The sequence below is a fragment of the Lutjanus erythropterus genome, chromosome 2 (assembly GCF_056507025.1).
Source record: "Lutjanus erythropterus isolate fLutEry1 chromosome 2, fLutEry1.hap2, whole genome shotgun sequence".
NCBI classification, from domain to species: Eukaryota; Metazoa; Chordata; class Actinopteri; order Lutjaniformes; family Lutjanidae; genus Lutjanus; species Lutjanus erythropterus.
The window spans coordinates 40,283,618-40,310,339 of NC_139318.1; the positions used below are offsets into that span (position 1 = coordinate 40,283,618).

At 39.0% G+C, this 26,722-nt stretch overlaps 1 protein-coding gene across 1 annotated transcript; it reads left to right on the forward strand.

The window, feature by feature from the left end:
• The first annotated feature begins 2,345 nt into the window (after positions 1–2,345).
• On the forward strand, positions 2,346–24,014 carry ippk (inositol 1,3,4,5,6-pentakisphosphate 2-kinase). Its single transcript, XM_084739662.1, has 14 exons — positions 2,346–2,602; positions 8,224–8,283; positions 11,005–11,100; positions 12,813–12,879; positions 13,912–14,030; positions 14,357–14,446; positions 15,976–16,034; positions 16,394–16,466; positions 17,713–17,865; positions 18,211–18,331; positions 19,544–19,679; positions 19,799–19,901; positions 22,015–22,106; positions 22,609–24,014. Exons 1-14 carry the CDS (start codon positions 2,522–2,524, stop codon positions 22,850–22,852), a joined length of 1,494 nt encoding a protein of 497 aa, XP_084595788.1. The 5' UTR covers positions 2,346–2,521; the 3' UTR covers positions 22,853–24,014.
• Positions 24,015–26,722: the final 2,708 nt, after the last annotated feature.

Consider the following 26,722-nt stretch of genomic DNA (forward strand, 5'->3'; position numbering starts at 1 on the left):
TTTTTTTTTTTTTTTACTTTTTATTACTGTTATATATAATATTATTGCCAGTACTACCTTTTATATTTTAGCTTATTTTAGTTTACCTCTTTTACTTAATTTATCTCACATTTATTATTTTATGAGGCACTGTTTTCTGCATTTACTCCTTATGCACTTCAAACTTATTACTCTTTTTTTTTAATTCTTATGTTACCATAATTTTATCTTAATAATGCATCATATTGTATAAACTCATCATGTTTTATATGCAAACTTTAGAAGAAGCCCCTGTCAAACAAATGTAGCAGAGTAAAAACTACAGTATTTCCCTCTTAACTATTAGGTATAAAGTAGAATTAAATGGAAATACTCATGTATCACACGAGTACCTCAATATTTTCTAAAGTACAGTGACTGAGTAAATATGGGCGACACATTTTCCACCACTCCTTAGGGCCAAGTTAAACTTCCACATATTGACACAAAGCTGTACTGTTCCTTTGCCGCTGGGGGATTATCTCTCACATACATACATGCTTGACTCATTAATCACATGATCTACTGTACATTTCCACTTCTGGATCCTCTTACGTCATTTGTCACGCTAACAAAATCACATTGAAGTTTTTTTTTTCCCCCTCGGTACCACCTGTGCAACCCTGTTGATGCCTGCTCTGACCAATCACAGCGGAGAAGGCGGGACACCAGCGAATAACGGTAACAGGGAGCGGCCCATTAACCTGTCAATCAAACAGCCAATCAAGTTGGATAGAGTTAAACAGAATCAAACCGGAAAAGGAAATAAAATAAAATAAAATAAAATAAAATAAAATAAAATAAAATAAAAGACTCCTTTTGTTTTAAGAAAAAGCTAAAGAAATAAGAGGGTTGACATAATGCTACAAATTTAAAATATTCATTGGTGTTATTACAAGATTAATTTAATTGTATCATTGTAATTCTTAACTTGCAGCCCATTTATCCCAAAAGTAATAATATTAAGTAGTATTTTTGTCAATAATTCACTTGTGATAAATTTTCTTGTAATATTAGATGCTTTTTCTTGTAATGCGACTTTTTCTCACAAAATTACAATTTTGTTCTTAAAATCTTTTAAGTTTTTTTTTCCCTTATCAAACTGACTGAATATTATGACTTTTTTTTTTTTTTTAGAATCAGAATCAGAAATACTTGGTTTGTTTGTTTGTTGTTTGAATTACAGTTGATCCCATTTAGGAACAGAAGCAAACACAAGTATAACAGCACATAGAACTTAAAACAATAGACAGAAACAGTAAGTAATGTAAAAAAAATATGTTAAAAAATAGTGTATTATACTGCTAAAAATATGAGCACTAAACAACTGAAAATATGTGCATTACACTACTAAATATATATATATATATATATATATATATATATATATATATATATATATATATATATATATGTATATATATAATATATAATATATACGACAATATATACAACAGTGTAACCATAAACACTATAAACAAACAATAATGCTGAAAATTATAGTTAAACTAGTAATTAAACTAGTAATTAAACTCCATGTAGGTAACTATACCCAAACATTTCTGTAATATGATTTTGTCCTCATAAATCTAGGATTTATATAGCATAGTATGACTTTATTGCTGTAAGATTATGATCTTCTCCTTGTAATATGATATTTTCTTCAAACTGTAGTAATTTTCTGGTTTATTTTCTCGAAATATAACAACTGTATTTTCTTAATATATTTTCTCTGTTACGTTAACACAACATAAGACAACATTGCAATTTTTTCTCAGAATGTTTAGGATAAAATAGAACACTATGAATCCCTAAGCCAGAGATTAGTTAAAAATTACAGTGAAAAAAAGTTCTTAAAATAATAAAAATAAGGATAAGATAAGTTCAATAAACTGAGTAAGGGATAATGTACATCGATAATACTGACCTGCATTATCCCACTTATTACATGGTTACTTACCAATATATAAATAACTAATAAATTAAAAAATAATAGTTTGACACAAAATATTAGTTTTAAAATGATTTTATTGATTTAAAAATGTTTTTATTGCTTCAATGATCAGAACAATGTTCTGCTATACAAACCTTAGAATGCTGTAATTGACCAATCACAATCGAGTATTTTACAAAGCCATTAAATAAAGTAAACTAAAATAGGAAAATTAGATTTGTGGCAGTGATGTTGAAACCTTAACTGCAACATTAGTCTAAGAAATCTCAGATTTCCTTCCTCTTACGGTGGCACCACTCATAGATTAATTACTCAACATTTAGCTAGTTCACCTAAATGTGACTTTTATTTTGAAGTCTTAAACGGAAGTAGTATCTGTCTGGGAAACTTGGTCAGCCGGGGCCGGGCAGCAGAAGTCAGTCGGTCCTGTGATACTTCTGAATTGGTGCTAGCAGCCAGTAGTACCAGTCGGACTACTTGTATGTTGGCGTGCCGTTGTGTGTTACTTTCTGGCCGTTAACGGGAGCTCAGTTAGTCGTCGTCGGTGTGATGGAGCTGGACAAAATGGACGAGAACGACTGGAAGTATCATGGAGAGGGAAACAAGAGCCTGGTGGTCTCACACGTACAGGTGAGTAGGCTAGGCTAACGCGAAGCTAACCTAAGTTCGGCTAAAGCAGGGGAAGGAGTGTAGATTTAGCTTTAGGAGGACACACATCGTCCGTTTCACTCTTTTCTAACGGTACATATGCTTCAGCTCAGTGTCGCTGCCGAGGTTAGCTTTGTAGTAAATGTCTGTAAAATCTGTTTATGACTGTAGGGTGAAATGTCAACTGCCAGGATTTTATTAATCATCGTTACCGTTAGCCTGTGTTTGCTAGCTTACCCGGCTTGCTAACCAGCAGCTAAGAGTTCAAATGAGTCCAACCAATGAAAAAAAGATGGTTACACAGAGACAGTAATGCTTGAAACACCACCGTTGATTCTAAATGACTTGCAGATGTTTTGTCTGCGGCTGACGTGTGCTGTTGAGTCTTTAAATGTTCGATCACAACGGGCTGCTCGGTAGCTATTTAGTTAGCCGTTAGCAGCTTCTAAGGGTTTTCATCCAGCTGCTGGTTCAAGTCAGCACTTTATCAGGCTGCTGTCTAATGTGACCTACCTGTAAGGTGGCTCTGAGGTAGACAGGTAGTCTTTTGAATGTATTTACATGCAGGTTAATCCGTGCTGACAGACACTGGACTGACCTGTGCAGGCAGGGCGGTGCGTTCACTGACATAGCTGCCCCTGACCGACTGTGGCAAAGCCTCATTCAGGGGACCGATCTGATCATGTTGTTATTGAGCAATAGGTGTCATGTTATGAGTGCCAAACATCACAGCACCGGTGTTTTAATCATCCCAGTAACTGTCAAGCTTTCTTTAGGTTTTATTCTTTACAATGTCATGCATTCATTTTTTTTTATAGGGCTGGACAATAATTCAATGTTATACTGATTTCAGCTGCCTTTTTAGTGTATGATTACTTTATAAATGTCTGTTGTTGAAATTAGTAGTCCTAAAATTGAAATTTGACATTAGTCATTTGAATTTTTATTATGCATGCTCGATCAATTTGATACCAAATTGTTAGTCCTGATACCAAAACAGTATTTTTTTTAAATGCCTTACTTTAAGAAATATTAACATAATTTCTGCAAACAATTTTTTCATTGAACCAAAGAAGGGTTATTGATGGGTATCCTTACGTCTTTATTAATACCGATATAGATGCTTATACTGCTTATTGGTTTCTCTTATTTAAACTGCTTATTGATACTCTTATTGAAGGGAAAAGATTTTGCAGATATGTTGTTATCAGAAATATAAAGTTAAATTGTTTTCAGAGTCATTGCATTTAGCTGCATTTTCATCAAAAGTAAAGCGAGCCCACACTTAGAACACTTTGCCCTGTTAGCTATTTATGCAACGTTTCATAACTACCGATGGTAGTATTTAGACTTGCACCGATTAATCGGCAATGCTCGGAATCGGGCCGGTTTTCACGTGACTGGCCTTGACCGGTGACCGGCCCGTGTTTGTTTTTCTCACGGCAAAGTTTTACTTCAAACTGTTGCACCGCGTTAGTCTCCGGTTTGTTTACATCCGCTTCCACAAAAGATCACGTGAAATCGCGTCCCACGAAATCCTGCGAGATGATATCGCGAGATCACGTTCACCCAATTCATAATCTTAATATAAAATTATAACAAGGCCTGGTTGTAATCTGGATGATTTTGGAGAAAGTATTAAAAGAATATTTAATAGTCAGTGTCTTATTATGAACATATTTACAAGAAAAGTTGCAAAAATGTTTGTGAATGCTGTCAATTACAGTTCTTAGAAAGACTGAAAATCGGAACCGGCCAAAATCGGAATCGGTAGGTCAGACCCCTCAAAAATCGGAAATCGGAATCGGCTAAGAAAGTTGAAATCGGTGCAAGTCTAGTAGTATTGTTTGTTGAGGAGCTTCTCAATATTTCAGTACTGACCAGTCAGGAACTGGTACTGTTTAAAGGCCGATTCTGTTAATGTCATCTAAACTCAAGCAGTGGTACAAGAGCTTGGTCCCAATAAAATACTGTCTTAATTGGACAAGATCATATTTTGAGTGACCAGCATGTATGATTTGGTGATATCTAGTGGTGAGGTTGTATATTGCAACCAACTGAATACCCTTCACCTCACCTCCAAGCATGTATAGGAGAAACAACAGTGGCCGCGAACTTAGTGCAATATCTAGAGCCAGTGTTTGATTTGTCTGTTCTGGGCTACTGTAGAATCATGGCAGTGCAACATAATGGCTTCTGGAAGAGGACCTGAATCATCTGCTGATACAAATGGCTCATTCCACAGTAACAAAAACACACTATTTTCAGGTGATTATATGTAATGAAAGCATACCTATGAATATAATATTACATTTTTGCTAATGCTGCCATAAGATCTCCATAAATCTTACACACTGGACCTTTAAGTCAGTAATTATTTGATCAAAAACTGACCAGACATTTGATACTTTCAGTTCTTGCCACTTTTTGAGACTTGATGCTGCAGACACATTGATGTGATCAGGGTGCAAAGTTAACTTATTTGTCCACCAGGCGTACCACTAATGAATGTTCAAATTTTACCAGCCTCTCAATAGATTACCATTGTTTTTTTTGGCTGATGAGTGAAGTAAATCTACCAGCCACTTGCATGTTTTACCATCATTTGGCTATTGCTAATATTGGACCCTGACTGTGAGTTCAGGGGAAGACAAAGAGATAAAAATTGAAACTGAATATCTGACATACCAAAGTACTTACAATACTGCCTTTAAATCATTACTGCTCATCCTTTTGAAACATTCCCACAGCTGACTAATACAAGAGTTAATGACAACAAGAGCTAGCAAATTTTTTGGTATGTACTGTCATAACTGCCCAACCCCAACTTAACGTAACTCACTCCCCACAGTCGGTGTGATTATGTAAGAGGAGAGTGTGACAGAACTGGCTGTGAGAAATGGTGGAATAAACAGACACAAAAGGACAGAGACATTTTCACCTCTCAGATAATCAACTGTAAGTTTTCATATGTAATATTTTTAGCCTATTGTTGAAATTGGTATTGTTATTGTTACATGGGACTTTATTATATCAATTACGTCCAGTCTTGGTATTTGTTCCATGGAATTATCATTATGTCAGAGATAATATGCACGTCCCTAAATCATGCAGTGTACTTAGCTGCACTTTGGGGTTAGGGTTAACCCTTATTGTTGTTAACCCATAACTTGGTTATTGGTGAATTTCTGCACTAATCTGATTACTTAAAGGAATAGTTCACCCAAAAATGAAAATTCAGTCATTATCTACTTACCCTCATGCCGACTGAAGGTCGGGTTTAGTTTTTTAGTCCACAGAACACTGCTGGAGTTTGACAGGAAAACAGCGTTGCAGAATCTCCAAAACAATAGAAGTGAATGGTGACCAGTTTTCCAATATGAAAAAAAAAAAAAAATACAACTGTAAAAAAAAAATGTCTCCATACTAGTTGTCTGGCATAATCCAAGTCTCCTAAAGTCCCGACATGCTGTTTGCACATCGTCACACACAGATACAAAGTGTGTATGCCCATGTGAACATGGCTCCAAGCTAAGGGTCTAGAGTAAAGATTCAGTCTAAAAATGGTGCAAATAACATTTTTTTAGTCAGTTTGGCATGTTGGGGCTTTGGTAGACTTGGATTACACCAGACAAGCAGTATGAAGGCATTTTATGTTTTTATTCTTTTGTTGACCTTCAATCAACATGATGATGAGTAGTATGTGGTGAACTATTCCTTTATGTAAACAAGAAGCATGTTTTGATTTCTGTAATTACAGTATGGGAGTAGAGAAACCCGGTTACTTCAGTTAGATTTGTTTTGGTGGAAGCTGATATATTGTCCTCGTATATGCATTGCAGGGTTTGTTATACATTTGGTTTTTTTTACATGGTGGGGGACAAACCTCTAAGACGGGGAAAGTATCACTGTGGGCACAGAGTAGCGCTGCAACTAGTGTTAATTTCATTAGTGATTAATCTGCTGATTATTTCTATATTGATCAATAAGCTGTTTGGTTCACAAAATGTCAGTAAATGGAGAAAAATGTTAATCCGTTTGCCAAAGCCCAAGATGACATCCTCAAATGTTTTTTCTTTTCCCCACAGCCCAAAGATATTCAGTTTTACATAGAGGAGTAAAGAAAACAGAAAACATTCACATTCGAGAAACTGAAATCAGATTTTCTCTTAAAACGATTGTAAATGATAAATCAATTATTAGATTAATTTAATAGTTAATTAATAAACATTTGATCATTGCAGCTCTAAAAGATACATCTTCTTGTTCAAAATGATTTAAATCAGGCTAGTCAGGCTAAAGCTGAAATTGACATGAATTTAACCTGTGGAAATCTAAATGAATAAATAAGTATTTTCCACCACTGAACATTTCACTTTTTGTTTGTAAAATGTTGATGAGTTAGAGCACTAAGAAAAAACGGTTCTCCCACTGCAGCATTCACAAATACACTTAAAATAATTGAGCCCTTGTTCAAAATAAATTTCAGGTTAGGAGAGAAATTTGAATTTTTCCTGAGTTGCTGTATGTAAATGTGAATCTCACAATAACTGGGTTGCTACAGTGCATGTAAACTAAACTCAGACACTGGTTTCCTGCACAACCTGATTTCTCTGAGCAGTCGGGTCTCTTGTGGACATGTAGATACCACAGCTAAAACTGATATCTGTTCTGTCAACATGTTCTCAGCTAAATGGATGTTGTTAAATTATCACACCCAAGTGCTGAAAGAAGCAGTCACTGTTGTTCCTTAGACAATCAGAGACACGGGTCCCGACTTGCAGTGTGACGCAAATATTTGGAGTATACTGATGTCATTATGGTGTCTATACTACTGGAGTTTTTGAGTCTGAGTCACCTTCAAGTACCTGTTGCACTGTGGGAAAATGTAAAAAATTCAATCCTCCTCAGGACCTGCTGGCAGGGTTGTCATAACACTGGAATTTTAAACTTTGATACAGTACTAGTATAACGAAAGATACTTTGATACTACAGCAGAAACAAACACAGAAAAGGATATTCTTTTTTAAATTAACAGAAGAGCACAGAAAATGTCATTGAGGACTGTCTGGTTTTACTACAAGTCAAATACCAGGCAGGAAAATAAAGACTGAACTGAACTGAGGTGTTGAATGAGCACTTAGATCTTATCTTCTTTATAGCTTTGGTATGTTCGATGTTATCAGATGTAAATATTTTATTGTTTTTAGAGCTGGGGCGATTCGTTGATGTGATCAGCGTCGTCTCTTATGAAAATACATAGATTTACATGACGTGCGTTGATGCATCACCATGAGCTGCTGCACCTGGTCAGAGTATGGATTCACCCAGTGAACAAGCTTCAGAGCTCAAGTCTCACAGCAATCATCAAAAGTGTGAGACACAGAAACAACAGTATGACTCTCGAAATCGAAAAAGTAAATTGTTTAAAAAATAGTCATTAGGTGCAGCCTTTTTAAGCAGGTGGTACTGAAATATTGACTTATCAATACTTTTGACAGCTGCAGTTCCTGGATTTACTCTGCTCTGTTTCGCAGGTGTGAGTCCAGTTCTGTCCCATGTTCAGTTAGCATCCTAACTTAGCTTCTCCTCTGTTTTCACAGCTTTCCAGAGTTCTACGCCTGCTGAAGTATCCAGCAGAGGACTCTGAAAACCCACCACAGGTAAATATGAGTCTGTGTGTGTTTCAGGTGTGTCTGAAGCTAAAGCCTGTCCAAATAACTGTTCAGAGAAAAATCTCTTAATGCAAATCACATGGCAAGTTGTCATTTGTTTGTTTATTTTTTTGCTAAGTACACTTTTTTTCTTAAAAAAAAAAGACTACAAACATAATTTATGGCTGGACTGTGTGTGGTCAGTGCGCTGAATTGTGGCTAAATTTTCACACAGATAGCCAGTGGTAGAATCTGTAATGTGATGTAGTAGAGATTAAACGTTCATCTGCAATTTTCTATAGAGGTCCCAGTATTATTTGCCCTTAAAGTTGACTATCGTATGACATGGTTAAAATATGTTTAGATTAAAAAATGTTGTAAATGCAGTTGCAAGAGCAACACTTTTGAAAGAGGACTTATAATGAAACAGAAGTCTTAAGTCTTCAGATCTAAGACCAGCAGAATATTTCACTCTTAGTGTGCAATCGATTTGGAGTGAGCGACAGCCAATTACGCCCCCTGAGGATTATGCGTGCCTCCTCATTCTGAAACCGCAATTGTTAATGGGGAAACTCCAACACTCAGTTGACCAATGATGCAATTTTATCAGTCACTCAGTAAGTCAGGGAAAGGCTTGCACATAAATGCTGCAGTCCAGCGAAAAAAAGCTTAAGCTAGAAAGACGCTTTACAGAGTCGGCCCAAGTCCGACCCCGCAGTGGTCGCCCTCACTAATTTCAGAATTGAGCCCGATTTCCACCAGATTTCTGTTGTTTGAAAGTTTCAGCAGATTTAAAGCCCCTTTATCTCACCGTGGATCTTTTGCATCATTCTTCTTTTAACTAATTGACAAACAATGCTCAAGACACATCTTTTTATTTTTATCATCGCTTTCTCCTGAAGTGTTTTTAACTGATGACTGTTTTATCTTGTCTTATCTTGCAGTTTTAAATTTCAGTTTATTTTAGTTATTTCGTCCTTGCTTTTGTTTTAAATGTTTTAATAATTTTGAAATGTTTTAATTTTCTGCTTTTTATGTACAGCACTTTGTGTTGCGTTTTATGCATGACTTGTGCTATATGAATTAAGTTATTATTATTATAATTATAAGCTATAAGGACTTTGTTTTAATGTTGTACCTAACTAGTCAACTGAACTTTATCCACATACACATAAGTACTTATGTCCAGTTCTCACACAAACACAGCTGTTTCATTTTTATTGTTTTCTTGCTTTATGCACAAATTAAGTAGAAATTTTTGGGGAAATATTTTCAGGGAAACGGCCATCTCTGAATAAAACTTAATAGGAATTGTTGATAATTGGACAGAATTGATCAAGGCTCAGTGTTTGATGTGAGCTCCCATGTCATGACTGGTTGATGATGAATAAAATTGTATAGCGTCTGTCTGTTACGGCTGAGGAAACACTAGAAAAAAAAGAATGGCAAAACCAAAAATGAATAAACTATTAAATGACGATTAAATTTCCCAAGCTGCAGTCTGCACCTGACTCATGACTGTCATATACTCTTTGAGTATATCATGGCCTGAGGCTACACATATGATTAATAGGTCCTGTTTTCTACTTCCCACCAAAAGCAAGAGACGGGTATAGAAGCAAGTGGTTGACCGCAGGTTAAAGAGCCCACAGGCTGCAGAGCTTCACACATAAAATAACAAGTGATAAATGTACCTTTGTTAAATCATCAGCACAACAACATCCACACAGATTTTTTTATTCATTATGTCTCCAACGCTTTATGCAATAAAACAAACACACCTTACCAAATTAAATAATTGATTCAGCTTAAAACAACAGTCTTGTCATAGCTGCACATAGTGATCATATTCTTCTTGTTGAACTGTTGAAACTGGTTTTATGGTAAATAAGCCAGCTGGCTATGTAATGTAAGAGTAGAGAACTGTCAGGCTGAGTTATTTATGACTGAGAGAGGAAAACAAACCTCAGATGAACTGTAGTCGATGAGGTTTAAGCTCTGCTTCATACCTGTTATAATAATTATAATATGGCAGGGTTATAATAGAAATTTAATCTAGTGTAATGGCTCAGTGCAGCAGTAAAATGCTCCAGTTAGTCACAGTGCTGTTGATTGTCTGTGGAGCAGCTGCTGATCTTACATCCTGGTCAGATTAAATGCTTGAAGGCACATTTCCCGATCCAAAGTGTTGCCCCACCCCATCCTGAAATTCAAATTTACCCTGCCATCACTCTGAAGTTGATTTATTGCTCATACAGGGACTAATGCTAGACAGCAGCTTTAAGTTATTAATATTTTCTTTGTGCACACTTGCAGATCAAAACATATGGAAGAACCACCTCCTGACTAGTCAGCTGTGAGGAAAGGTTTAGTCACCATTCCTGCAGGATTGCAGAATGGACAAAAATATATGTGCAAGGCAGGAAACGGCCAGTACTATATAGATTGTGGCTGTAATGCCTTTTCTATCCACGCAGGCAGTTTTTTATGCCCTGTTTCAAACTGGCTTTTGTGCCTTTAAAAGAAAGTAGTGGCAGCAAGTTTGCATCGCGGAACCTTTTGGTTTTCATTTCAGTTCTGTTTCTATCTAGTTATATAGGAAGATAATGTCTATATTCCTAATCCTGTCAGCAAAGCTCTGAGCGTTTGATTTTCTCTGAACAGCATATAACTTGTTGTTTACCTGTGTGTTCACCTGTCTGCTGGTCTAAAAGTGTGTTTGTCTTGCAGACAGTGGAACAGGCCTTCAGGCAGATCCAGAACATTGTTGACTTCAGCTCCAACGTGATGAGCAGCCTGCTGGGAGAGAAGTTCATCCACAGCGGAGTAAGACACTGTTCACACAGTTTGATGTCATTGTTTATGGGATTTTTACAATTTATCTTTTATTACTTTTGTCTGTCAAGTGTTTCCTTACCAGACATTAAAACTGTACTCCTGTCGTTATTATTGAACACCCATAACGTTGTCAGTCTCACTATGGACAAAAAGGGACTTAAAGACACCAAAACCATCTTGCTTTGTCTTTCCCCTGTTCCAACAATCACCCACTCTGGTTTGGTTAAAATAAATCCTTAATTTGCCGAGCCATTTTTCAGCTCAGTGGGCGTGAACTGTGCTGCTGAATGAGAGTCTGTCACTGAGCAGTGTGTCTCACACGTTCCTCGGAGGCATACGTGTAAATCAGCAAAATAAAACGATAAAATCAATCAGCAAAAAACAAGCAGCGATGGACTCAGCTAGTCGTCGAAAGTGGATTTATTTATCCGATCACCCAATCCTATAAACAAACGCTCACAGCTGCTGGGCTAAAAATTAAAAAAAAAAAGGTCCATGACAAATACAAGCAATTCAAACCAAACAATTATAATTCACTAATTATAATTAGACAAAAGGACACATATTTATCAAAATGCAACATAAAATGGTAACACATCAGTGGTGTATAAGTCAACTCATCAGGACACACCCCTGTCCTACATCCCATTGTCGATGTGCGTCAACCCAGAAAAGCACCAGTTTCATCACACTCACTTATGATCATCGGGGAATTAATCTTCTGTCTGAATGACACATTTAGTGTCTGTTAAATAAGGCCACAGTCGGTGATGTGGCAGGTGTGTGTCTGCTGCACTTAGTTTATATTCTGTTCATATACAATTGAATGGTAGAAAACGTTTCAGATAAACACAAGATCACCAGTTCCTCAGCATTATTCTCTTTTCTGTCTCGTAGTTCCAGACCTTGAGGACCTTTGTTCAGTCACTGATAAAAACTGTGACACTGATTGACTTAAGAGCAGCGCCAGATCAGGACCGATGTTACGTATAGATTTTAGAGGATCAATCAAAGATCTTTGAGCGGTAACTGTGAAGTCTGGGACAAAATCGGTGAAAGAATTTAAAATTATTCTGGTAGACTAATTTAACTCCTTCACTGTCAAATTCTTCTTGTTCTTTTGTTATTGTAAAATGTTAACAATGTTCATCGTGCATAAGTTAGTTTTTTAAGCATAATGTGAGTCTCTGTTGGAAAAAAACACTTCGATCAGAGCTGGGTGATAAACCAGACAGTATTCCAGCAGCAGAAATTCACAGAAACAATGAGCTACAGTGTTGAAGTCTGGAGGGTTTAGCACATGAACAACACTCTGCATGTCAGATGGTGCTAATTATAGATTTCATTTTTAAGATAGAAGTTGGATTTAACAGCTGATCTAGTGGTCTGTCAAAACTTGGAGCACTATCAAAACAGCCCGGTTGTTACTTACTGCTAATATGATGAATATGACTGTTAGTATCTTTATAATCAGAAGGGTGATGTTGTTTTGTTCATTGAAGCTGTTTGAGCCGATGCGGTCAGAGCAGCTCTGTACATTATCACTCCCATGACAAACTGGTGAAGAACACGCTCACACTGTCATGAGATCACAATGTTTTACATACAGCAGATAACAGAAAAAGGAAATGAGATTTTCTTCGTCTGACATGTTCTCCGCACAGACTGGACTAAAGCGACTGACTTGATTTTCTCTACAGGAAGTGGTCAAACTGCCACTAGAGTTTGTGCGGCAGCTGTCAATCAAAGTTCAACATCAAAGACCAGGTAAAACGTTTTTTTTTTAATCATTTCTGTTGGAAACATCTGGTATCAGACAGTTTGACATTTTATGAAATGGAATGGAAAGAGGCAGGAAGTAGGTAGTCTGATTATACTGGGGGAGAAATAAAATCAACCTGTGAGCACCTCTAAAGCTCACTAATTAATATGATCTTCTGATATAACATACAAGACATATTTCATATTGGATGGAGAGATATGAGAGTGTCTGAATCATCTCTCATCTCACTCTGTGCCACAAATTGAATAAGAGTATTACCCAAAGTGTTGGGGACTATTCCTTTAACAGAAAAAGAAGTTGGATTTGTTATGCAGACGATTCAGTACTGTGTAAAAATGCTGCCTGCCTCGATTCATACAGATCATGTGAGTGTCACAAAGTCAGGAGTCTCGGGGGATTTTTGTTAGCCAAATTAATGAAACATGAGCCGCGTGTTCAGTGAGATAAGTTTGAGCTGCCAGTCTTCAAGTTTAAATAAAAAATAGCTGAATAAAGAAAATAAGTAAATACATTTTAATATTTTATTTTAGAGCTGCAAAAATAACAACAATAATTATTTGATCAATTAATCAAAAATAAATTAATCTGCAGCTATTTCCCTGCTTCTCAAATGAGAGAATTCACTTTTCTTGGTGTTACATGATTTTAAATTGAATATGTTTAGATTTTAGACTGGTAATCAAGACGTTTGATGGTCTAGGGTAAAGGGATATTTTACTGTTTTCTTATGTTTTATAGGCAATCATGAAAATAATCTGCAGTTTAATTGATAATGAAAGTAACTGTTAATTGCTCTACTTTGTTCCACAGGGGGCAATTAGAGGCAAGCAAGTTAACAAATACAAACACATGCAAATAATTAATTTACAAAATATCAAAAATACAAAATATGTGTGTAAGAAGTAAATTAAAATCTTTAGCTGGTCAGCAAATATGCAACGACATTATCAGACATGTATTGAAAAAGTTCTGTGTGTGTGTGTGTGTGTGTGTGTGTGTGTGTGTGTGTTTGTCAGCATGGCGCTGTGATAAGGTGATGGACATCTACAGCGGCTGTGCTCTCTGTCTGCCCAACCTGACCTCTCCAGTCCTTCACCAGCCAACACACACTCCTCCACTCTGCATCGAGATCAAGGTACACACACCCACACAGATTTCTTTTTTGTAGGCATAAAAACATTTTCCCCGTTTTAGTGAATGGTGCCATTGACCAAAGTTAATTCTATTTGAGTCAGCTTCGCTAACATTCTTATTAGTTTTGAGTCTGGTCTGCAATTTCATCTCGATAATAAAAGTCCAGATCCTGTTTACATGGATTATCTTCCTCCTGAGAAGCGGCCACAGTTTCAGAAATGTTTGCCTGTGAATCACTCTCATCCAGACAACCTGAGCTAAACAAATTACATGAGGGTGACTGTGAGTGTTACTCAGCAGCTCTTGTTGTTTGTGTTGTGTTTTTAGCCCAAATGTGGCTTCCTGCCGTCCTCCAAACATGTCAGCAAAGACATCAAGACCAAAGTGTGCCGCTTCTGCATGCACCAGCACTACAAGGTAAAAACCACCCCACAGCTACACCAACGACAGAATGTCTACACAAGGTTACAACTACACAGCTATGAGCGTATTACAACTACAGCTGATCCTCAGAGGGTCACACGACCGCATGATGTCTTGACAGAAAGACCAAAACATTTTTTTTTTTTTTTTTTTTTTACCTCCCACAACAGGTCGCATCGCTTCTGTGACGCTGACCAATTAGAGCACGGCTAAAATCCCCGTCACTATGTGAAACAAGTCAAGTCAAAATTACATCAAAGCGTTTATTGTCGTATGCCCAGTTAAAAGCAAGTTTCCCCGTACAATAAGATTCTTCCTTTGCCTTCCACTCTGAAGGCCGTTGAACAATGAAACACAAAAACAACAACCTCTGAGCTACGTTGAGCCTAGCTTTTCAACCTTGTCGCCTAACTTACCCTAACATGGTTGCTAACAGTACAAATGTAAACAAGCTGCCTTTCTTTGGTGATGACTTTAATGTTAATGCCCTGTTTTACCTCCCATTGTGTAAATGTTCCAATGACCCCCCCCCTACAACTACTTTTTGCGCGAGCACTGCCTGTGCTTCCTGGGCTGCTGCCCAAGACAACTGTGTAAGGGTTAAGTGTAAAGAAAAACAAATGAGCCAGAACTTTATTTCCTTCTGATTATGAGTTCAGACAGACCATTCACCAGCGATGAAACGGCACTAAAACCTAATGTGGAGATCCAGCTGTCTGTACGAGACTAATGAAAATCTGATCCCGTCTTTACTCTGCAGTGTTTTGTCCGCCTCACTGCTAGTGTTCTAGTGCGGCTCTACTTTCTGACAGCCTACAGTGCAGCCTTTCATTGTTTATTAAAAAGAAAATTAGACTGTGTGATTATAAAAAATATATTTAGAGTAACTCTGTTCTTACACCTGGATCGGCAAAATGCTCTAAAGAATCTGTTATTTCTCCTCTCTCTAAACAAAGAGAAACATTCAGGTAGCAGCTTCTCATTTTTATCCATTATCGTCACAGTTTCGTGAACGTTTCAGGTGACAGAAAGTATCAGCTGTCGCTAATAAAGTTTAACTCTGGCAATAACTTGACGACAGAGGAAAAACTAAACTTGTCAGTTGTCGGGTTTATGCTGTCTCTGCAGCCTGTGTCTGTAATCGTAATAGTTTGTGTGGGAAGAAGCTCCACTCTGTAACACACAATCAGAGTGGACTGAGTGTTTCTGTAGCTCCAACAAGCTTATAAACTTCATAGTTTTGATACAGGATCGTATTTGGATCAAATGGCTTGTGAAAAATAAGTTGTGCAAAATTCAGAAAAATATAAAGTTGTTATTTCATTGTCAGATACACATTTATTGAACATTTAGGTAGAAGTAAGCATTGATTCGGACACTGTATCAGCAAAATTTAAGGGCTTGGATTGGGATCAGAACAAAACAAAACAAAAACCTGATCAGTCCAACTGTAAAACAACAAACTCTTAATTTGTTTCTATGACTTAATCACTTCTGTCTTACTTTGTATCATCCGTCTCCAGGTGGCCAATGGGAAGTGGAAGAGACGCAGTCTGTACTGTCCTTTAGACCTGTTCTCAGGGTGAGATTATTGTTACTAATACTGCAGCCATCATATGAACAATCATATATTATAATTTGCATAACAATAACACATATTTTAAAATGTTTCTTGAGGTGTTATATGAAATATTCTGTCCCTTCATTTATATTATTTCCGGTCTGAAGCAGCTGCTGATGTAAAACTGCACGTCCTGCAGTTGATTGAGACTGTGTGGACAAAGCATATACAAAAAAAAAACACTGAAGTGCCTGTGAACTGTTTTTTTAATGGTCCTCGGAGGACGACTTCCACCTCCACACCGCAGATACAGGAACTCTTAATGAAGCTTTGTTGCTGTTCTGCAGCTGATGTTCTCTGGTTTCTCTCATGTTGTTCAGGAACAGACAGAGAATGCACTTTGCCATCAGACATCTGATAGAAGAACCTCAGAACAACTTCAAAATTTTCAAGGTGAGACACAAACACACCTGTCTGACTCTCTCCTAGTCCGTATGTGGTGAAAACTGTGTTTGTGTTCTTATATCACAACATCCAACTGCAGCAACAGCACAGTGGATCATACAGCCGCTGGTTTAGGAATATGATTGGATTTAGTGCTGAAAAGATGTAGCTTTATTTGTCTAAGTCTAAGCTGAAGTCTCCAATTAGCTGCAGATGAAGTTAAAGGGATAGTTCGGTTGATTTAAAGTGGGGTTGTATGAGGTGCTCATGTATAGTCAGTGTGTTACCTACAGTAGATTGTGGTCCGCACACTCCACAGCTTGAAGAAGCAGAAGAGTGTCGGCACAGAAGCTAAAGACATCACTTTTGAGGTGGAAATGAAATCGTGATTTGTGAAATTACAAATCACTTTGCTGATTATAATCACTCAGTTCAGTTCAGGTTAAAGATTGGTAATCAGTGACTTTAGTTTAATTTCTTTTCCTACACTAAGAGATCGTACCACTGTTCAAATACACTTCAGCACAGACAACAGTAAATGACTGTTGTCAGTTCAGTGGCACATTGAGTGTGTTGCTGATCTGAATCGTCACACTCCGCTCAGTATAAATCCAGCCTGTACGAGCGCCGCACGTAAGGTTATTTTCAACTGAGTTTTTAGGTTAGGATTGTTTCTGTGGCTTTTTCAGTCTTTTAATAGACTTTTAACAAGGAAGTAACGAATGTGAATCACAGCTGAGCTGACAGTCAGTCACCATAGTAAAGATTGATTCGTAAATGTCCTGAACACCTTCAGATCTCTAATATGGACGAAAGAAACAGTTGCAGTGACCAATAAACCTTGTAATGTACGTGTGGGTGTGTGAGTAAGACATCAGCCATTTTTAAATAGTTCTTTTTAAACCAGCGTGTTAATTGGCAATTTCAGTTTTATCAGAAAGGTCAATTGATAGATCAGATCAAAAGCTTAACAGAATTATGTGAGCAGGAAGTGTATATTCAGGGCACTCCACCCATGTATTATGATGCTGCTGATGTAAAAGATAAAAGGATTTAAGTCACTGACGGGGCTGCAGAGCCACAAGTGGAGAGTCTGACCCAAGACTAAACCAGACTTCTCTAAACACCAGAGCTCTGACCAATATTCTGAGAAATTTATGCTCAAATGTCTAAAGATGTAGTCATTCAGTACTGTTTAAAAAATAAAAGAAAAACACCATTTATCACATGATCCTGGTGCGCGTGTGTGTTTCAGGGCGGTCAGTGTATCTACAGCAGTAAGGAGGGCAGTGACGACTCGTTGGACCTGAACTCTCTGCTGCATCATCTCAGACCGTACTTCATGTACGGAAACAACCGACTCAACTGTCACATGACCAGCAAAGCTGTCCTCAACGACTTCATCCAGGTAAGACCGACATGCAGACATACAGCGTTTTAATTAAAAGTTAACTTCTATTATGTGACAGGGTTTTATAGCTGAGCACTAAACTGAAAATGTACCTCATCAGACCAAAAGTTTTATATTAACAAGCTGTATCGACCAGAGTTACTGTTTGACTTTGTGTTAAAATTATAGTTATTTGTAGTTTAAGTCATACAGCAGTTATAGGAAGTGATACGAAGGTGTAACTGAGAGATTCTGACTCAAACAGTTCACAACAGTAAGAATGCTGAGAGTGGACTTTGCTTTGCTTCAGAGACGACATTAACTAGGAGAAGCCTCGTTGATAAAGTCTGTGTCTGTCTGTAGGTCCTGGTGAACGCTCTGCTGAGTGGTGGAGGAGGAGATGGAGGGGTCGTGACAGACAGACAAGGAGAAGGGCGGAGCTTCTGTGAAGCTAGTCTGTTCAACAAAGAGAGGATTCGCCACGGTCAGTTTTCTGTTTTCCTGTGTGTGTCCAGACGGGTCTTAGTGATTCCACTGAAAGGATGTTGTGTTTACTCACCAAGTTCTTCTGTTTACTAAATTAACAATAGACTGTAAACCGAAATCATTTTTACTAGTTTATTTAGTATCCTTATTAGAGCTGAAACGATTAATCGATCAGTTGTTGGACAGAAGAAATAATCTACTAAGCTACTATTTTGAAAAATGATTAATTGCATTGAGTCATTTTATTTTAAAGAAAAGTTCCCAAATTCTCTACAATGTGAATATTCTCTGGTTTTCTTGCTCTTGTAAACTGAATATCTTTTGGATTTTAGACTTGTTTGACATTTGGTGACATCACCTCGAACGCTGGGAGTCTGTGTTGGTTTTTACAGACAAAGTGATTAATCGGAAAACTATTTGGCATAATTATCAGTACTTAAAATAACTTTTAGTTTCAGCTCTAGTTCTTATACTAAACTCTAAATAACAGCTGGTACGATCCAGCATCTGTTCCCTTTTTGACAGATTTTATTTGAGCATTTACTCTTCTCTTATTTATTTCCATTTTACTTTATTAATGTTTTATTCCTGCTTCCCCTTTTCTTTCTTCACCCAAAGACAGACACACACACACACACACACACACACACACACACACTCTTACTTTAATAGTAATAATGATAATAACAATAACAACAATGATGATCTTAACAGTAGTAGAGATTTAGTAACAGAAGTTGCTGTGTTGTTGTACGTGGACGGCCACAGTGCTGTCACGCAGTGTTTTTGTTATCTGGTGTGAATTCCAACTGTCACTCTGTGAGAGAGGAAAAACAGACAGTCTGCTCACAGATCTGTTAGACTACAAAGGTTTTTCTTGTGCAGCAGCCTCCTTCAGAAATGTTTGTGGTCTGAAAGAAGCATTTGTGTCTTTCAACAAAAACATTTTGCTCATAACCTCTGAATCTGGTTATTATTAACACTCTGAGACATTAATCGCGCTTCCTGACTTAAACATTTTAAAGTAAACGTTTATTTGTTCAGAAAACTGACCTGAAACAGTTTGATGAGAACAAAAAGATGACCTCCCTCCTCTGAACTCCCCTCTGTGTGTGTGTGTGTGTGTGTGTGTGTGTGTGTGTGTGTGTGTGTGTGTGTGTGTGTGTGTGTGTGTGTGTGTGTGTGTGTGTGTGTGTGTGTGTGTGTGCAGGCTCTCAGGGTTTACCCAGTGACAGCGTGTTGTTCAGGATTCTTCAGACTCAGATGTTGGACACACAGGACATTGAAGGACTTTATCCTCTGTACCGCCGAGTTGAGCAACACCTACAGGACTTCCCCAAGGAGAGGTGATACACAAGCTGTAGCAACAGTGTCTGTGTAGATAAATATATTGATCACTTATCATGGGCACGGTCTGGTCTTTGATGTCACTCCCTGTCTTTGTGTGTGTGTGTGTGTGTGTCAGATCTCGTCTTCAGATAGATGGTCCATACAATGAGGCCTTCCTGCAGAAGATGCAGAAATGTCCGACTGAGGACGACGGCTCTGTGGAGTACGCTGTCGCCAAGGTCAGTCTGGTTCCAAATTTTCCCGATTCCCCTGGTCACACTGAGAGCTGGAAACTTGCGGCAGGTTTCCTGTGGTTACATTTCTCCTGATGTCAGCTGGAGACTTAAACACTTAAACAGTGATAAAATAATCTTTAATGCCGAAGATAGCAGAGGTCATCTTCTCATGATAAAGGGTAATCTCATTGTGTCCAGAAAACAAACAAACAAACAAAAAAAAAACATTTGAGAAATTGTGTTCTCTGCCTGTGAAGTTGCAGCTGGGTAACACGAGGACTGAGCTGAATTTTATCTCTAACAGAAAGACAAAATACCTGCTCTACTTGTTAGACCTTGAGTAAAGTACAGTCTGATGCGTTGATCGATGATGAGTACTCCCTGGTCTGGCATTTTCAGGTTAAATCAGTTCCTATGCATCTGTGCTGGTGTAGCGGAATTCAGATTCCACTTGCCATTAACTTGCCAGGACTGGTGTGTTATGTGTGACAAGAGCGCCCTCCACTGGACCCCTGCAGACTTGAGTGGTGTGTCTCATGTACCAGTCTGCTGTATCCTGTCCTGTTGAATTTCTGGAGGTTATTACTACAAACTGGAGACAATGTGAATTATTATCAGAATAAACAGCTGGTTGCAGCCAAGAAGTGAAGCATGACTGACTCATCACACAACTGCTACACTGGCATGACTGTTCTCTGATAAACGTGATTTATAATAGGAAACGACCGTTTGTTTTAATGATAATGGCATTAACAAAACATGAAAAAATGCGTGGTCATTCTCAGCTTCTGTGGGGTATAAACCGTCCACGACGTTCAGGAGATGAGTCAAATATTAGTCCAAGTGTGTTGCAAAAACATCCAGTCAGATTCAGAGCAGTTCTACATAACAGTCTGAGGGGAAAATAGTCATTTATCACGTAGAAAACAATCAAGGTCATGCAGTGACATTGCCAACCAGCCAAGGCCTCATAAACATCAGACCGGCAATACGTTATCCAGCCCGATTCGGCGAGGCCACGTCCTCGTCTGGGGTAAAACTCACAGTTCCATGTAATGGGAGCGAGAGGAAAAATCCAAAAATCTGCTGTGTAGCACAGGCATGTCAGATCATTCTGGGCCGAGTCGCTGCAGGTTTTTGTTCTAATCAATTGACAGCACACCTGATTTGTCTTATCAGCTGTTTGAAGACGTGGCGCACGCGTGCGCCGGCTTGGTAAGAATGAAAACCTGCAGCCACGTGGCCCTTTGTGGAATAGTTTGGACATGCCTGGTGTAGCAGGTTGTCAAACAAATAAACATACAAAGCCATCACAATCTGTGGTTACTGTAAAGGGAAAGGATCCCAAAAGGAGAGCAGAAAGTCTGAGCCTCTAGAGAACGGTAATCGCTGCAAGACTTAAGTCATAACATCACAGTTCAGTTTTTAAGCCTTTTTTAAAATAAAGGTTTGTTTAACTCAACATGAATTCATGCAAACTTGTCAAAACTGTAATTTAAAAACACTTAAAATTGAATTGTTGTGTATGGGATTTTCAGTTTTCTATCCCCAAAAAGGGGGCATGGCCTCTATTTTGTGGATGGTCATGTATGTGCTGCTCTGATTTATATAAGGCTTGAAGTAATGTGGTGTAATTGTGTCCATTACCGGACACCCTTCTGCCAAAATCTCCATTTGACTACAAATATAAATGATCATGTAATGTTTTCAGCCAATGTAATGCTGTTAAAGTAAAGTCTAACTTCTTACCTTTCTAGCAGTATGACGATTTAACATTTTACTTCAGCCCTGTTTTTACCAGAGTCAGTAAAAGGGCGCCATCACAGGTGTTTTAGCTGTGTACTCACTATGTCCTGCATTCAGACATCTGTGTTTCCTCACTGTAAACAAGCAGCAACCTTTTGAGGCGGAAGTGTCCGACTATGGGCGACAGCAGCAAACAGCATCTGGATGAGGACGTAATTCCAGTACCATTTTTTTCTGCAAATCAGTTACTAAAGGGGCTGAACTCTCAAACACAGTTCATACATGTATGTGATGTCTAGAAGGTTTCTGCTTTGGTGTTCAAATGTCTAAAGATGGCAGCATGTCTGACTGCTGTGTGCTTTGACTTCAGGTCCATCAGTACCGTGTTGCCATGACAGCTAAGGACTGCTCCATCATGGTTGCCCTGGTGCCCAGCAGTGAGGAAGAGGAGGATGATGAAGGGTAATTTGATCATTTATTAACTAAGAGATGTTTGTCAACTAATTTACTGAAACTGTCACTATATCCTGACAGAAGTACATGAAACAGATAATATGTGAAAGAATCGGGTCCTCATAGTGTTCTTAATGGAAAATTTGCAAAGAATCCACCTCGCTGTTGCCGCCAGCTTCCAACTCAATCTGACCTGTTAAATACCAACACTTTGGGTTGGAAGCTGGCTCTGATTGGTTGTTTTTGCTCAGGTGCGGAGGATTCTTGTAAATGGCATAATGAGCACTATGAAGCACCAGAGGAACCTGATCTTTTTTTTCCAAATGACTTAACTGAATGCACCATTAGTTTTTGTTCCTGAAGACAGCATGTACTATTTATCAATCAGTGTGTAGTACCTGATGTATTCCACCAGGCGGAGCCAAACATCAGCTCAGCATGTTAAAACCAAAACATTAGAGACTACTCTCTTCCTGTTCATTAATACGCCTCCTCTCCTCTTGTCCTGCAGTCAGAGGCGGCTCAGGGACTTCCTCTCCTCCAGACCTCCTGCTTTCTCTTACTCGGTCTCCATCTTGGATCTGGACCCGAAGCCGTTCGACAGCATCCCTCGTCAGCTGCGCCTCGACCAGAAGATCGTCTCCTGCTACCTGAGGACTGGCGGCGCGTTGCCAAAGGGGTCTCTGCCGCCGCTGCCCGGCATCTTCACAGCTGCAGAGAGAGAGGACTGCACGCTGCTCTTCCACCCTGTGTGAACGCCAACCGACGCCACGCCGAAGCCTCAAACAGAGAGACGCCATGTTGATGCAGAGGTCTGGAACCAGAGCTGTTTATCCACTGCAGCACTTTCTCTTCATTCAGCTCATGTTCACAGTTATCAGCTCTGGCTGCTGCTGCTCAGCAAAATTAAATATCCTGGAAGTCACCACTAAATCACCAGACGTTCTGGTGACTTCCAGGTGTTTCTGTTACTGATGATTCTAGAGTCTTTGTGTTGTCGTGGCGACCAACTTCAGCTTCTGTCAGGAGGTGAATCCCAACACCATCACCGCTCTGTTCTGTCTTGATTCATATTTATTAGAAAACTTACAGGGAGCTTTGTTCTTTACTTTGGTGACAAAAGTTCAGATTAACCTCCTGGTAGGATCTCTGCGGTTGTCGTGGCAATGATCTCTGACCGCTCTCATTCTCCGTGGCGACGCTGCTGACAGCAAAGCTCCGAGAGAAAATAAAAAGAAAGGAGGAAGGAAAGTGAAGGAGAGAAAAGCAGGTCGTTGAGCTGTGATGTACGTATGATGTCATTTCCTGAATGTAGGCAGGGCCTCTGGTGGCACTGAGGCGGCGCCATGATATATGTCCAAGTTGAACTGTTCTGTCAAGCATCACTATGGTAACAAAAGCACTAGTTACCATAGCTACAGCCACAGAGGAGCATGGCTGATCTGATCACCAAACGGTGTGTGAGAATCTCAGCAGCTGGATGGAGGGAGCGTCTGTTTTACCCAAAATCCTTTGCAGACATTTGGGTCCCAGAGTGAGTTTCAGTTCTGGACTCCTCATAGGTTTTCAGTCCAACTCACCACACCGATCAGCTCATATTTAATCAGTGAGATGAGGTGATGCAGTGTTTGTTTGGTTGTATTGAAAACCTTCATGAACCAGAACGAGTGACGCTTCACCTCCCAGCAGTTTTTTTTTTTTTTGGATGCCCTGTTCAGGTGGTTTTCGGGATGTTCGCAAGTTCTCTCGTTTGGCATTTGTGCCAAGGTCAAATGTTTGTGACTGTACTTTTATTTTATCAGGGAGGTTGAGTGTCGTTAAAGGGTCAGTTCACCCAAGTACGTTTTTCTCCTCCCTCTAGTGAAATCTCTCTCTAGTTTTGGTTTAATTTGTCCAGGGTCTGAGATTTCTGCCAGACAGTGTAGTTTTTGATGCTTTACACAATTACACAAAAAAATTCAGAAATGTTGTCAGTGTAACTCCAGATAATAATAGAGATAGTCTTTATAGAAAGTTTTCATTGAAAGGAAAACGGTTCCATCGAAAACTAGAAACACAAACTAAACTCCACTCACCTCCATTACATTGGAGCGGAGGCAGAAATCTCACAGATATGATAAAACCTGGACAAATCTGCACAGAGAGACACCAGTAGAGAGAGTGGAGAAAATACACTCAGTGGCCACTTTATTGGGTACACCTGAACAATATACTGCAATCCAGTACAACAGCACTGTCATAAATTCTATGTTTTAATGTGGATTTTCTGGGGATGCACCGGGATGTGTTGGAATGGTGTTTCTAATGTTTTGTCCAACTCATTTACATATGTGAGGGAGACAGTCCAGTGCAACACTAAAATTAGATCTTAATGATTAGCATATAATAATAATTAGCATTAACACACTGAGATTCATAGGCGTGACATTAGTGGCAGAGCTGTTGTATCAGATTGTATTAGCTAATAGTTATATTTTGAGAGTATACGTTCAGGTAATTTTGGTAAACTGACCCTTTGAGGTCCAGCTTTGACCTCTGTCCAAGCAGCTCTTGTTGGGTTCATCATGTGAAGATGTTTGTGTCCAGCTGCGTTTTTTTTTTTCTGGCACAAAAACTCCTTTTGTGTTGATTATTTTAATTCTTATTGTTGTCAGAATAAGATTAAGCTTGTTTTGTTTGAAGAAAAAAAAACGCATTTCAGTAGTTGTTTAACATTCCCTCATTGACTAATTGAGTCGTAACTTTTGAAGGTACAGTTATATGACACTTTGGTCCTGCAGCTGTCTGCTCTGTGGCCCCGTCACAAAGTTTACAGTTTTGACGTGGACTCACTGGACAGAGTTCACCTTTGAACATGAAATTAATTGAAAATGTAAATGACAGCTGTCACGGCATAAAACCAATGATCTGTTGATCTTTACAACACCTTAAAATCGAAAGTCGACCTGTAGATGAGGGAGAAGTCGCCGTTTGAAGACTGATCGTACACTTGCAGAGCAGAGGACCGTAAAGTGAATCGGGGGAGGTTATAATATGAGACAGCTGAAACAGAACAGGGACAATTTGTGTCTCCTCACCAGAGGTCAGCGTGTCCAGTCTGCTGACCTACCAGAGCAAGGGCTGCTGGGTAACAGAGAGCAGTCCTCTTCAGACCGGCTGCTCTACTGGTTCTTTGTGCCATAAGTGGCTTGTTGTGTGTTTGTGGTGTGTGTTTGTCCATGTGCCTAAATGTTTCTGGTAGGACTGGAGGGTGGTGTGTGTGTGTGTGTGCACGTGTGTGTGTGTTGAGAAAACTCACTCTGTTACAGGCTGCGTTCACAGCGGAGATCTGAGACAAATTCACTCCGTTCAGACTGACATCAGATCAGTTTGGAGCTGCTGTGGACGCAGCTGTGAACTCTCAGTACCTCGAACTGCTATCGACCCGAACAGAAGCTCCACGGGGTCGTCTGATGTTTGAAAAACGATGTGTTCAGGAGCGCTGGGACGTTTCCGAGGACGGTGAGACTCGTACCCAGTCTTTGTTATCATCAGCATTTGAGTGTTGACTTCATTTTCAGCATTCAAGTCCAGATGTTTGTGTTTGGATGGGTCTTTCTGTTGTCAGGTACAAACTTTGTGATCTCATCGTCCTCTTAAACCAGCAGCGCTCACAGAGGCTTCAGATAAACTGGTAACACTTGACTTCAGTTCCTCTGTTCTTACAGAGTCCACTCTCCAACCTGCACGGCCTCCATCAGCCAGTCAAACTTCTGAAATCATATCACACTACAAGGCAGAAAATCTTTCACACTTTGCTCTGATCTCTCATCATCAGGCATTTTTTCTGGAAATGCGTCAACTGATGAAGGCCGTCTGCTGCCTCGTTTATCAGCAGCACGTCAACATCGCTGTGATTGCGCGTCTACCCATTCAGCAGCAGTTCTGTGAAATCCAAACACTAAAACGGTTTAAAACGACAGATTTCAGTCAGTCAATCAGAAGACCAACTATCTCTAACACTCGTTTATCTGCACAGTTTTAACTATTAATCACATCACCCTCTTCTTGACTGACATCTGGTTTATCGCTGTCTGGGAGACAGAGGCGTCAGAGGCTGGAGGGTGGACCGCAGTTGAACTGAACCAACCACTGATCGTTCTAACTGTTGAACTGAGGACGCAGCAGGCAGCACGGCAGGAAGCAGAGGCTCATGGGAGTGAGAGGCACGAGTTGTAGCGTTAATAACAATAAGATATATTTAATGTTACACTGAATTCGATCTGATTAATTTTGAAATTGTACAACAACTATAAAAAAAAGAAATTACTCCAAAGTGTCTGACGATGATGCAGCTACATCTGAACAGAAAAACAACTGTGTCGTAGCTGTAACGTAATGATATTTCTGATTTGGTTTTCAGGAAATGTAGCCGCAGTTTGTGTCTCACCGTGTGTCTGAAGCCGTGTTTACGTCACGTTGGATGGATGATAGAAAAACTCTTGTCATGATCAGACAGCTCACGATGGTTCTGTGATCACAGTGAGTTGAGATGGTTTTGTCATATTTGAGTTCTTCTAATCTTTGTTTGGTTTAAGAAATGAAGCTGCACATTTAGAAAAGGTTTAAAAATCTTTTTAGACAGA

What these genes read in the sequence shown, in the direction of transcription:
- ippk (XM_084739662.1), top strand. Translation starts at nt 2,522, where the DNA reads ATGGAGCTGGACAAAATGGACGAGAACGACTGGAAGTATCATGGAGAG. An exon ending in ACAACTTCAAAATTTTCAAG is followed by an intron (nt 16,467 to 17,712) that starts GTGAGACACAAA and finishes TGTGTGTTTCAG; the next exon opens with GGCGGTCAGTGTATCTACAG. An exon ending in GAAGAGGAGGATGATGAAGG is followed by an intron (nt 22,107 to 22,608) that starts GTAATTTGATCA and finishes CTTGTCCTGCAG; the next exon opens with TCAGAGGCGGCTCAGGGACT.